General features: G+C 38.6%; 2 protein-coding genes across 3 annotated transcripts; one reads left to right on the top strand and one right to left on the bottom strand.

Moving 5' to 3' along the window:
- Positions 1-350: 350 nt before the first annotated feature.
- Positions 351-6,718, top strand: LOC306859030 (GTPase IMAP family member 9-like; the record flags this gene model as incomplete). The annotated part of the gene is made up of 3 exons (XM_079399839.1): positions 351-381; positions 4,096-4,596; positions 6,306-6,718. 3 exons carry the CDS (start codon positions 351-353, stop codon positions 6,716-6,718), a joined length of 945 nt encoding a protein of 314 aa, XP_079255965.1.
- Positions 6,719-7,115: 397 nt separating this feature from the next.
- Positions 7,116-13,268, bottom strand: LOC306851868 (ER lumen protein-retaining receptor 3). Of its 2 annotated transcripts, none has more exons than XM_079388351.1 (5): positions 12,898-13,268; positions 12,434-12,534; positions 9,396-9,554; positions 8,081-8,333; positions 7,116-7,743 (listed from the first exon to the last, which is right to left on the bottom strand). In XM_079388351.1, the coding sequence occupies exons 1-5, from the start codon at positions 12,986-12,988 to the stop codon at positions 7,700-7,702; spliced, it is 648 nt and encodes a 215-aa protein (XP_079244477.1). In that variant the 5' UTR covers positions 12,989-13,268; the 3' UTR covers positions 7,116-7,699. The 2 variants fall into 2 exon arrangements, with proteins under 2 accessions (XP_079244477.1, XP_079244478.1); XM_079388352.1 differs by having other exon boundaries at positions 7,116-7,668; positions 8,203-8,333.
- Between the last annotated feature and the right edge of the window lie 1,533 nt (positions 13,269-14,801).

The following is a 14,801-nucleotide window of genomic DNA, read 5'->3' as shown; positions in this document are numbered from 1 at the left end:
ATGTTCTGTTAAATGAATAAATATACATGTTTCAAGTGTTTTCTCTGTGATTATTACCTCATGTTTACCAGAAATTAGTTGTATTTAATAATTACCAGAACACATTAGAAACCAGATGCACTTAAATGATTACTATAGGCTACAGACTTTCTAAAGTAGGCTATATATAAATGTATATTTAACTACATGGGCCTATAGTGTACCTATTTACATACAGAAATATTATTAAGTGTAATATCGATCCACCTCACACTCGATGCGCGGTTTGAGGTGTTTTCGTGGTGTTTGAAGTATTTGTGGGTAAATGTTGGATGTGTTTGTCTCTTTAAGTCTCAGTCGTGAGTGGGAATATGGCGGAGGAGAGCGAGTCTTCAGCTGCTGGTGAGTGAGTGGAAATATAAGCAGTAAATGTACAGAGTCGCGGTCAAATGATCCGGATTGACTGAGTTTATAGCACAGCATCACGGGATGGATCGCCAGTCTTTTATTTTAGAGCTCATGCTACAATCATGATTGATGCACAGTTAAAGGGACATGGATTCATTTTTATATCACACAGTATTCTGTCTGATAAACATCCTACAAATAATGACCTACATGTCTTATTGACAACTATATGCTCCTGCTTTTATTTAGCCCCTTTATGTGAACAATTGCATTCAGATTCTTATGATAGAAATCATAGGGATCCAATATAAACATTTCGTATTGTGTTCCTGTTTATTAAATTACTTTATATAATTGGACCGCATTTAAGTTTTATGTAATTTTGTCTATTTTAACTTTATTATTATGATTTTGCAGGTAAAGCTAATTTACATGCATAAACACTAGGTTTAATCCGTTTGCCATAATAAAATCCAAGCTATCCTGTACCAAAAATAGGCTAAATAAATACATAAATAAAATAAAAAATCTTATGCATTATATTAGGAATGTAATGAGTTTGTCTAAAAACCCTTATTGCATTCTTAGTTCTGTATTTACGTTTTATTTTAGTGCATTTAATGTTATTTATTTTATTAGCATTTTACTCTGAATGACTATAAATGTCTTTAAAGTAGTTTTTATTGCAGGGCCAGAATCCTAGCAGCGCAACATTTAATGTTCTCATGCAATGAAAGATCAATTATAGCCTATTGCATTCCCTGTTTAAGTCTTATTTATTTATTTGTTTGTTTATTTAAAAAAAATTATTTATGTGTTTATTTATTTTATTAGTATACTTTTAATTAGTGCTGTTATCTGATTAATCGAATCCAAAATAAATGTTTTTGTTTACATAATATGTGTGTATGAATGATTTAATCTTTATTGTCATTGTATGCAATGGTACGAAAACAACAAAATATTAGCAGCTCCGCTGAGACATCATGTATTTTATTATCTATATGCAAATACACACATGCATTTATATATTTAAGAAAAAATGTTATGTTTATATATTAAATATATTTATATATAATATATGCACATATATGTAAATATTTTCTAAATATATACTGTATGTGTGTGTATTTATGTATACATAATAAATATACACAGCACATACACACATTATGTAAACAAAAACATTTATTTTGGATGTGATTAATCGCAATGCATCTTTTGACAGCACTACTTTGAATGAATATAAATGTCATAATAGTACCTTTTTAATGCATTTTTATTACTATTAATTACTTTATACATATAAGTAAATAAATAAAAAAGTTTAGTTCTATTGAGTCCTGCATAATGTTCATGAAAACACTCTTGAATATAAAAATGTATATTTGTAAACTGTTTGCCGTAATTAGTGCTGGACAACGATTAGGCCTACTTGAGATTAATCACATCCAAAATAAAGGTTTTCTGTTTATATAATCTGTGTGTGTGTACTGTGTATACTTATATATTAAGATACACACATACCGTATATATTTTGAAAATATTTACATGCATTTACATATATTTACGTATATATTTATTTTCATATCATTTATAGTTAAGCTATATATATATGTTTAATATATAAACATAACATATTTTTCTTAAATATATACATGCATGGGTGTGTATTTATATACATTATAAATATACACAGTACACACTCATATATCACACAAAAACTTTTATCATAATCTCATTTACATTTAATTATCTCCTCTGTCCCCCTCCACCACCTCCCACCACTTCTATAACAGCTGACGATTTTGCCACTTTTTTCACAGACAAAACTAGATCAATCAGTAGTCAGTTCTCACCTCCACACACACAGGACCTCCAACCAACCACATCCACTGCTTAAACTCCCATCTTCCCCTTCTGTCCCCTCACTGAGGCAGAAGTATCGAAACTTCTCCTCTCCAGCCATCCTACAACATGTCCTCTCGACCCTATCCCCTCACACCTTCTCTAAGCAATCTCTCCCACACTCTTACCGGCACTCACACACATCATCAACACATCCCTCCTCACAGGCACTTTCCCCACTGCATTCAAGCAGGCTCGGGTAACCCCACTGATCAAAAAACCTACATTAAACACTTGTCTTTTAGAAAACTACAGACCTGTCTCTCTCCTTTCATTCATAGCAAAAACACTTGAACGAGCTGTTTTCAACCAGGTATTCTCATTTCTTTCACAGAATAACCTACTGGACGCTAACCAATCAGGTTTCAACCGTGGACATTCAACTGAGACTGCGCTACTGTCAGTCACTGAAGCCTAGCGGATTGCAAAAGCATATTCCAAATCATCAGTTCTCATTCTGCTGGATCTGTCTGCTGCTTTTGACACTGTCAATCATCAGATCCTCTTTGTCCACCCTCTCATCACTGGGCATCACTGGGATTTCACTTCACTGGTTTGAAGCCTATCTCACTGGTAGGTCTTTCAGGGTGGCCTGGGGAGGGGAGGGGAGGTATCCAAAGCACATCAACTGGTCACTGGTGTTCCTCAGGGATCAGTTCTTGGACCCCTCCTCTTCTCCACATACACTACATCACTGGGTCCCATCATACAAGCACGTGGTTTGTCCTACCATCGCTACACTGATGACACACAGCTCTCTTTTCAACCTGATGATCCAACGGTAGCTGCACGCATCTCAGGCTGCCTGGCGGACATCTCTGCATGGATGAAAGAACATCACCTACAGCTCAACCTGGCAAAGACTGAGCTTCTTGTCTTCCCTGCCACTCCAGCTCTACAGCATGACCATCCAGTTAGGTTCATCAACAATTACCCCATCAACTTCGGTCAGAAATCTGGGTGTGATCTTTGATGACCAGCTGACTTTCAAAGACCACATTTCAAAAACTGCTCGATCTTGCAGGTTTGCATTGCACAACATCAGAAAGATCAGGCCCTTTCTAACAAAGCATGCTGCACAACTTCTTGTCCAGGCCCTTGTCATTTCTAGGCTGGACTACTGCAATGCTCTTTTAGCTGGACTTCCATCAAGCACAATCAAACCTCTACAAATGATTCAGAATGCAGCGGCACGACTGATCTTCAACGAGCCCTAAAGACCCCATGTTACACCTCTCTTTATCTCCTTGCACTGACTACCAGTACAGCTTGCATCAAGTTCAAGACATTGATGCTTGCATATAGAACAGCCACAGACTCAGCACCCGCCTACTTCCATTCACTATTATGAATCTACATCTACAGATACAGATGTAATCTACAGAGGCTTAAAATCACTCTCCAGAACATTCTCGTTCATGATTCCTGGCTGGTGAAATGATCTTCCCACCCCTATCCGGAATGCTGAATCCCTGTCAGTCTTTAAGCAACAACTGAAAACTCTTGACTTTATCCTAAATAAAATAAAAAAAAACGTTGTCTTTCACTTTATTTATTCCTTCCCTTCCTAGCTTGTTCTTATTTGAACAATGCCTGAGACTTGGTATTACGAGCACTTCCTCTGTCTGTTTGCCTCTTTAAGATGAATCGCTTTTTGTATTCCCCAATTGTAATTCGCTTTGGATAAAAGCGTCTGCAAAATGACTAAATGTAAATGTAAATTTTGGATGTGATTAATCGCGATTAATTGTTGCCCAGCACTAGTAATAATATAATCATGTGTCGTGTCTGTTGTCTCAGGAGGTTCGGCTGAGGTCCGGATGGTTCTGTTGGGTCAGACGGGTTCAGGTCTGAGTTCATCTGGAAACAAGATTCTGGGTCGATCCGCGTTCTGGACAGATGTGTCGCCCCTATCGGTCACCAGCCGCTGCCAGCGTTCAGGGGGTGTGATGGATGGGCGGAGCCTGCGGCTGATTGACACCCCGGGGTTCTTCCACACCTGTCTGAGCCCGGATGAGGTGCGTGCAGAGCTGAGCCGGTGCATGGAGCTGAGTGCGCCCGGACCGCACGCGTTCCTGCTGGTGCTGCGCGCCGGACGCATGACACGCGAGAGCAGCGCCGCTCTGGACTGGGTCAGCGCCACGTTCGGACCGCAGGCACTCCGCTTCACCGTCGTCCTGATCACCTGCGGCGACGTCCTCGGAGCGAAACCCGCAGACGACTTCCTGAAGGAAAGCGAGGAATTATGGGAGTTTGTGTGCAGCTGCGCGGGCGGCTATCACGTGTTTGACAACACTAAAGGTACCACCACATAAGCAAATAATAATGTTTCCACAATGGGATAAAATAAATAAAATATTGCAATGACCTTATTTATATCTCACAATTCTGACTTTTTGTCTCGCAATTATCATTAAAACAGAATTGCGAGTAAGGTGCCGATGTGGGTAGCGCAGCGACATGTAGTGACGTTATGCTCTGGGAATCTTGAGTTCGAATCCCAGCTGGCAGACCTTTCCCGATCCCATCCCCCTCGCTCTCTCCCACTTCACTTCCTGTCGACTTATACTGTTCTATCTAAAGAACAGCATAAAATGCCAAAAATAATGTAAATATTAAAAAAAAGCAGAACTGTGAGATATAAATGCGAGATATTGCAGAATTGCGAAACATAAACTCAGATTTAAACTCAGAATCGTGAAATTTAAACTCAAAATATGAAGAGAACCTCAGAATTCTGAGATAGTAATGCAGAATTGTGAGATATAAACTCAAAATTGCGAGATATACTCAAAATTGTGAGATATAAACTCAGAATTGCGAGAAACAGAATTATGAGATATTAATAGAATTGTGAGATATTGTTTTAGTATGGTTTCTGTTTTGATAATCAAATCTGATGTGAGACCAGTGAGGTGCTAATTCGGCGAGAGAAGGTGTCAATAAAAAGGTCCATACACCATACTAATCAAGCAAAAACAACTGTTTATTGTTGGTACACACAGCTGATATCAATAATAGTGATACTGATTATAAGTAAATGCATAAAATGATGATAATCAAACCACAAACACATTCAAGAAAGATAATCATAAAACCAGTGCATAATATATGAATGATCATGAGTAAATGGATAAAAGATAATATTTGTGAATGCATAATACACTAACTTGAGCATACACTAAACCTAAAACCCCAAGCAAAATATTATAACCAATATACAACCTCAGAACTGTGCCATCATCTTCACTCTTCAAAAGACTGGGGAGCCCGTTTCAGACACAGTGGAAGACCAACACCTGTCCGATGAATGCCGCGCTTATCCCACGGCTGAGCTTCCACTGAAACGGAAAGAAACCCCATGTTTTATACCTAAAAATTAGTGTGCAGGTTAAGAACAACCCTCCAAGTGAGAGAGAAAGCAAGTTGGCCAGACTCGATCCCCCTCCCAGTTGGGTGCACTGTGTTTTAATTACAAAAAGAGGAACCATTACTCAGCAATATTTCTGAGGTTTCGCAATAAGTACATTGTGTCAGAATTCTGCACCTAGTGCTTATCAACGTCAAGATGGAGGTCAGTGAAACAAACTCGTTATTCTTTCCCAGGACAATAATAATGTTGTTTTGCATCAGTTGCTTCACCAGTCTACAACCTTGAATGTATCCTCCTTAGACTTTCAGTCTCTAAATGTTCATCCGTTGAGCGTACCACAAAAAACAACCCATCTCTTACAGATATACAGTTAGAATTCTGAGATATTAACAGAACTGTGAGATATACAGTTAGAATTCTGAGATATTAACAGAATTGTGAGATATACAGTTAGAATTCTGAGATATTAACAGAACTGTGAGATATACAGTAAGAATTCTGCAGCTATTTTATCTCAGAGCTCTGATAAATGTGACTATAAGGCATAAAGAGATTAAGATATTAATTAGCAAGAAGCTGCTTTGAAACAGTGTGTATTTTGAAGAACACCGCAAAAATAAATGTGACTTGACTAAAGGTTTCGAGGAGAGGTCGCAGGTCACCGAGCTGCTGAAGAAGATCGATCTGCTGATGGAGCGTAACGCAGGAGCACATTACACTGCTGACATGCTGCTGCAGGCTGACACAGCTGTACGCCACATGCAGCAGAGGATTCTGGGAGACGGTCAGGAGGAGGATGAGGAGGCGAGGAAGAGGGCGGAGCATGTGTTCTGGTACGAGCTGCTGACGTCCATGGGCCGCGGTGCGGTGGAAGCGTCCGGCGTGATGGAGAAAGGGAAGGGCAAAGGGAAAAAGGTCAAAGCTGTGCAGAGGGTGGCGGCCATCGCCTCCACGCCGCTGTCAATCACAACCGCTGCTAAAGTGATGGGCGGAGCCGTGAGAGAGGGAACCAAAGTACTGTGCAAACACAAGAAGACGCTCCTGCGCTAACACACACACACACTTCAGAGACCTTTAGTAATACAATACGCATAAGCAGATAAAAATACACATCATTAACACTTGCTCTAGATGTGATCAAATGTCTGTACTACAATGAGATAATGCATGATTGAATTTAATTAAATATTTAATTTATATATATATATACACAAATACAATGTAAATATTATATATGTACATATTTTGTTGTATTTAATTTAATTTATGCTGATTTTATTAGGATAAGTTAGAGAGGATGAGAATGCAAATTATTTTCATTGTGCTAAAAAATATGCATCTTCACACAAAATGTATATATATATTTGACTGCTTAAATAATGTCTGTTTAATCATCATGAATGTCTGATTCACTAAATGAATTAATAAAGAGCCGTGACCCACAGATGGACTGAAGTGTGTTTCTGCGCTCATTTGCAGAGACAGAAACTCTTTATTGGCATGCTTTATAAAAAACCAGGGCAGATAAACTGCCCATCTTCATTAAAAAAAATCATTATGCTATTGCCAGACATCTGTTAAATGTCATTCTCAGACTGAAATGTGGTTTATACAAACATTCGTGATTTTCTCGGGTATATTGGCACAAAAACACTCAAAGATCCAAATCAAATGTCCCTTTACAGAATGAAAAACAATTTATAGTTGGTCATAAACAAAATGATGTACTGCAGAAAAAAATTAGACTATGAGAATAAACGAGAAAAGCAAACTATGAACTACAGAATGTAGAGTGTTTCTCACACATACACACACATGTATAAACACACACACACACACGTCCTCAACACATTGTCTTCATGAACAAACACATTAAGGCATCAAAGATGAGACACGTCCAGCAGATCTGATCACTGTAAGGCACGATTACACCAGCCACACATGCAGCTCAAACAAGAACTACAGCGGTGGCCGGTGATGATGTCACGACTGGGTGTGGCCTAATGCAGAGGCGGGGCCTGATCCAACTACTCACACCGGCATTGGCAAAGACATCTTTCCACTTCCTCTCAGCACTGCAGATAGATAGATAGATAGATAAAGACAGACGAGACAACAGAAGGATAGACAGTTGGACAGGTAGAAAGATGGAGAGATAAAAGGATGGATGGACAGAGAGACAGACAGACAAACAGATAGACAGATGGACAACATAAGGACAGACAGATGGATGCATTGACAGACCAATGGATAGACAGACGGACAGACAGATAGAATGATAGATAGACAGAATGATAGATAGACATAATGATAGATAGAAAACAAAATACAAAGAAATAACATTGATCAATAAATCATTTAATCATTTCATGAAAACAGATATAAGCTCAAAGTTGTGAGATGTCTGCTGACCTCTGGTGAAGTACAGATAGAAGAAATCGCAGTAGAAGATGGTCTGGACGACGCCGGACACCACGGCGATCTGGTCGAAGAATCCCTCCACGTGATAGCGCCACACCCAGTTAGCGAGGTACAGCACGCGGTACAAGCCCAGGAAGAACAGGTAGTGTGTGGTGATGGACTCAGCCTCGCCTGTCTTAGTGATCATGAAGAGCTGCGGCAGGATGGCCACCGACTCCAGATAGATGGAGAACGTCCACAGTATCTACACAAACACAGAGATCCGTCATGACAAGGTTTCATCTTAAAGGGGTCATGAACTGAGAAACCAAAATTCCCTTGATCTTTAGACATAAGAGGTCATTGTACTATAAAAACATCCTGTAAGTTTCGCAACTCAAACCGTTGTCATTAATCTTAAAACAGTTTATAATGAAGGCAGTCTGTCAAGACGACAGCGTTTTGAATGTTCTACTCTATGATGTAATAGTGTGGATAAGCACCGCCTCCACAGAAGATGATCAACACCTGCTTCTACATCACTGCCTGTTTAGCCCCGCCCACCGATTCTACATGGCTGCCTGTTTAGCCCCGCCCACCGACTCTACATGGCTGCCTGTTTAGCCCCGCCCACCGACTCTACATCACTGCCTGTTTAGCCCCGCCCACTGATTCACGCATGTAGTTTATGAGAGAGGCGAACTCGCAGATCTACCCAGAAACCTAACGATAAAGATGGCTTCGAAGACAACAAGAAGCTGTGCAGTGCCAACTTGTGGAAAAACAGTATTTGCATTGCCTTCCTTCTGATCCCAAAGTTAGGAAAGAGTGGATGGACTTTATTTTTAGTAAGACTGCATCAGTAAAAACTTGGTCCTTTGTTCACATCATTTTATCGTGGATTCGTTAACAAACAAAGCACAATTCGAAGTGTGATTTTCAGAAAAATTTAAACTAAACCGACAGTCATGTCGCAACTCAAGTGTGAATAAATGTTTTCATTACATGGTCACTATTGCTTTGTGTCTTCTCATAGATTGTTTGATATGTGCGGAGTATTTATGCGTTTTTGTTAAAACGCATCAAACATACACAACTATTAGCCAATCATAGCAGTGGGAGTCAACAATCCGCCACGCCTATTCAAACAGAGCGTTCTGGTGAGGGGGGTTAAAACAGGTCAGAAAATAGCTTATTGCTTCAAAATTATGTTTTTTAAAATAAAAATCTTGATGACATTATAAGTGGATCTCAGAGAATAGTACAAAATAAAAAAGGCAGTTCATGACCCCTTTTACATCTAAAGCACTCAGCGTCGAGCTCTGACCTCCAGCGGCGTGAAGGCGTAGTTCTCCAGGAACGACAGACCGGCCACCGGCACCAGCAGGAACTCCACACGGAACGAGTCGCTCTCAGAGTCGTACGAGTTCCTGAAGCGGAAGTAGATGAGGCTGATGGTGGCATACGCCAGCACCAGATACACCACCTGAGAGACAGACAGATCCCTATCACACATCTGTCCAGGGTCCAACCCCACCCAAAACATGGAACTCTATATAAACTGAATAAATAATAAACTGTAAATGTGTTCAGAATTCTGCAACAAACGCCTGAACTCAACAGCGCCCCACACATTTTACAATGTAAATCTGTGGTGAAAGGTGGAACTGCAGCACGCTTTAAATGAGAGCCATTTGGGCAGTTTTCAGACTTCCTCTCTTATTTCCACATTACCTTATCTCGCTCCAGATCAGGACGATATCAGTCAGCTTCAGATATATGTGACTGCATCAGGTTAGAAACTAGCTGGCATGTCTGTTTGTCCTATGTGGAGTAGTGTTTTAAATGAATAAAGTGTTAATCCTTTAGTTTAAATGTGCTCATGTGAAAAGCCTTTATATAGTTTTGTTGTGTTTGTTTTGATATTTGCTTCCTCACTTAAATGCCTCTACAACTTGTAACGTTGTAAATCAACATTCAGAGACAATCTTAAGGCAATAATTCTATGGCACTGAGTACTTCAGAGCCTGTCGATCAACATTAGCATGCTGCCCACAGGCTGAATAACGCAAGTACATTAGATCTCTGTCACAAGTGTGTGCGCATGTGTTCAGCGATTAGACTATAAGCTTTCTTGAGTTTATTCTAAACTAGCCCTACAACCCAGAACTGGCCCCACCTAAATGTACGGTCAGGAGCTGCTACTGCATCTGCCAGACACAGCTTCCATCCCGAGTGACACTTCCTGGGATTCGAACCTGTTGCAAGCACCCTGTTCTACCAGTCGAGCTGCAGGAACGTATTTGAGTGTTTGTGGTTTGGCAGCTTCAGGAACTAGTCATGCACATAATGTCCTACAGATTTACCGTGAGTTTTGAATGAGTTTAAATGACAATAAATTACTTTAGTGGGCAAACTAGAATATCAATTCAGTGCAAACATTTGCTGAGCAATCACAGCAGTTTCAAGATCAGCTGTGTGTGTTTGTATTTCATGGAAGACGATTTCTGCCACAAAAAAAAATCATAATTATGACAAAGCATTAAAAGTAAAATAATTCATAATTATGAGATAGTCAATTGTGGCATACAAAGTTGAAATTATGAAATAAAACATCAAAATTGAGATACCAGGCCATTATGTATATATATTATATATAAAAAATAACATCTATCATATATATATATATTAGGGCCGGGACTTTAACGCGTTAATTTAGATTAATTAATTACACAAAAATAACGCGTTAAAATTTTTTAACGCATTTTAATCGCACTTATTTTTGCACCGCGGAACGTTTCTCACTGGATGAGTTTCGGCGGACCAATTATACTGGAGCACCTACTAGCGTTCAGACAAAAGACGCAAAGAACGGACTTGCGTTCTCGTGGAGACCGGTCTTGCCTATGAGGCGCCGGGCTCGACAAAAGTCAAGCGAACACGGGGAGAGTGCGCGAGAGAGAGCTTCCTTGGAAGAACGAACTCGGAAGGTCACGAGAACACAGAACGCACACTTATGAGAACTGAGATGTACTGCGTTCCTGCTTAACTGACCGCATAGTCTCAGCATAAGAAACGGCCAATGAACAATCAATATTATATATATATATATATATATATATATATATATTTGGTTTTGATTGCTTCTTATGTCCTCATTTGTAAGTCGCTTTGGATAAAAGCGTCTGCTAAATGACTAAATAAATAAATAAATATTACAAAATGTCATAACTTATTAAAACATTTCATACTATTATAGATATTACTTTCATATAATTGTATTGTGTTTTATTTTACAGCGTTATATGTTTTACTGTTAAGATTCATTTTAATATGCCAATAAAAATGCAGACTTTCTCCGGGTCTTATAACTTTATTAAAATTAACCAAAACAAAACGATAAATGTTTACTTGATTTGAATTTTTACTTGAAGAGCCGTTAAGTATCTGTGAGAGCGAGTTTAAAGCTTACAGGCTTCCGTACACCGGCCACCCACAGCGTCTTCTGGGATTTCTAACGGCTCGATTCTCTCAAGTCTGCACTCGATGCATCCTCAGTTTCAAGAACATATCCGGGCACTTTCATGCATCCTCTATACTTGCGTTCTTGAGAATTGGAACTGAACTTCGACGGTTAATGATGACGTAGAACGAGAACACAAGGACGCAAGATCGCTGAAGAACGCATATTGAGAAACAGCCAAAAACAAACCACAGTGAACATGGACAAAGAAGCTGATGAGACCGCTTTGGTTGGCCCTGTGGATGGGAAATTTAAAAATCCATATAAAAAAAAACTTACTTCTCACTGTTCTCAGGTCAAATATTTATATGCGATTAAAATGCGATTAATTTCGATTAATTAATTACAAAGCCTCTAATTAATTAGATTAATTTTTTTAATCGAGTCCCGGCCCTAATATATATATATATATATATGTTTTTTTTTGGTCATAATTATTACTTTCTTAATTTCAACTTTTTTAATATCATAATAATTATACTTTAATGTAATAATTTTTATGAGAAAGTATCTTATAATTTGTAACTTTTTTCATAATTACGACTTTCATCTCAGTTTTGACTGCCATTGTCATAGTTATGACTTCATAATTTCTACTTTTGAAACTCATTATTATGACTTAATGTCATAATTTTTACTTTGTATCTCATAATTATGACAGTATCTTTGACAATTATGACTTAGTATCTTATAATTTTGACTTTGTATCAATTCTGATGTTTTAAATGCCAATAATAATCATAATTACGACTTACTATGTCAATTTAGACTGATCTCATAATTATGATAAGCATGATTTTGTTTTCTTATGTGGCAAAAAATGTCTCTTTGATGTTGTTTACCTTCATGACGGTGTTGTAGATGGAGATGAAGGATGTGAACAGGTCCAGATATCTGGTGGTGAAGACCAGCGCAAACAGCACCTGAGACTTCCCAGAAATACCTGAAACACACACAGAACACACCTTACTTACAAACAGAACGAAATAGGATCGTGAGTTCCTCAAGGAGCCTGAAGAACCTTAAAGTCATGCGAGGTGGCTCACACATCAGCTGCCACGTAAACACAATAAAACTAGACTTGAGCAAACGCTTCAGATCATTTACAGCCAAGACAGTCTATTTGTTAAAAGTGTTTCAAGCGTTTTTCATGTGTGAACGACTTCTAAAGAAGATCCGCTCCGGTTCTGCTCTACGTTCACAGTCCCAGGTCCGGATTAATCACCAATAACACTCAATAATAAGCTCAACTACATGAAAATAACATCTGTTTTTTTTTTTAATGCATACGAGTTTCTGCATGTACCTGCGCATGATTTAGATCTCCAGATCTTCATGAACAGAATAATGATGGCGACCAGATGACAAACATCTCCAGATAGTCGGAAGACATTCATGTTATCGATCGGTAATCAGCGCTGGATTTAAAGAGTTATGCAGCTGTTCAGATGTTCTCTGAAAAAAAATCCCTTTCTTTCTGCTGCTCAACGCGCGCGCGTCATCCGGTTGCAAGCATAAATCTCTTAGTAATTTATTAGATATGCGCAACAGAATCCGTGGTAATTTACTGCAAAGTCTCTCTGATGGTCTATGCTGGACTGTGCGCTCGCGCCGCTGATCGGTGACGTGGCTGACGGTCCGCGCGACCAGGATCCGGGTTTCCCGTGCACGAGCCGCGTCACAGCCTCTGCGGAGCGCGCATTTAAAGGGGAAACGCGTCAGCTAAAAAACAACAACTACTACCAAGTTGTGTCTGTGCGCTCAAAATCGCTCATTTAATATCCAAATATCGAGATATACCATAGTATTGTTAGTGAAATATAAACGCAATTATACAGCTGTATAACACAGTAAATGTTGTTCAAATTCAATACTAAAACCTCAATGTACACCGATATATATATATATATGTCAAATCTAAATGATTCCAAGAAGAAAATTGTACAGGATTCTAATTAGAATTTCCGGAACAGTAGGCTATTGGAATTATAATGGTCTGGAACCATTGATTCCTAGGACTTTCTGTGCAAAGGATTTAAAAACAAACAGTCAAGTCTGGTTCCAAGTTATGATAGAAATTCTAATTAGAACGATTTTCTTATTGGAGTCCTTGAGGATTTTTTGACAGGAAAAACTTTTGTACTTTTAATATAATAGGCTGTTTTAACATATCAGACTATTTCTATCATAACAGATGCAAAAATGCTCTTGTTTGTTTGTTCAGATGCTCGTCATGATGTAGTTGGCTTCTTAGCTCGTCGTTCTGTGACTTCAGATGGAAAACTGCTGTTAAACAGACCACACAGATCCGCTGCTTTGGCTATATTCAAATCACACCTTATAAATATCTATCTCCCTCACTGAGGTTGTCAAGCAATTGCAGCTCAATGTGATCAATGCAAAATATGGCATGTAAAGGAAAATAAAAAAGCTCAGGTGCAATAGGCTACTGAAGAATTTATTTATTAAAAAAGTAAATTATGTAGCAATCAACAAGTTTAATACAAACATAATTAGACGAGCAACAATGAATAAAAAGGCGAAACAGAAGTAGGATTCCGAGAAGGTGAGTGTCCATGCCAGTATTTTCCTCTAGAGGACAGTAAAACACCATCAAATAGGCTACTGATGACATTATAACCACATAATACACTCAAGAAACGTGCTTTACGTGACATAAAACACGACAAACATAAGAGAATCACATATATACCTCAGGTAGACCTGTTAGGCTATTTAACAATAGGCCCATTGATCTGTGGTTCATATAAAAACTAAAAACATTGTAAAACTTGAAGGATACGGTATAATTCTGGGGAGCTCAATACTTGTTTGAGATAAAAGTGGATTAACGTCCTGCTGACACCCCCCCCCCCCTCCCAAAAAAAATAAATTAATTAAAACTAATAACAATACAAACCATCACAGACGTTCTTATGGTTTCCACTACAAATACCATTACAAACATTACAAACCATCAACTTTTAACCATTAAAACCATTAAGAAATGGCTTCCTGTAGTGTGTTTTGGAACATAATATCTATTCCATTAGGATTTATTGGTTTTAACAAGCCACCAATAGAAGTCGACCAACAGGCACCATTACAGTTTCCACTAAAACCAGTACAATTCCTATTATAACCAGTAAAACCATTACATTTCCTATAGTTTTGTTTGTTTTTCAGCAGAGTGGGCATTATTTCATATTA

The sequence above is a fragment of the Barbus barbus genome (assembly GCF_936440315.1).
Source record: "Barbus barbus genome assembly, chromosome: 3".
NCBI classification, from domain to species: Eukaryota; Metazoa; Chordata; class Actinopteri; order Cypriniformes; family Cyprinidae; genus Barbus; species Barbus barbus.
The sequence above is the reverse complement of the archived record's forward strand: the minus strand, read 5'-3'. Positions and strand labels throughout refer to the sequence as shown.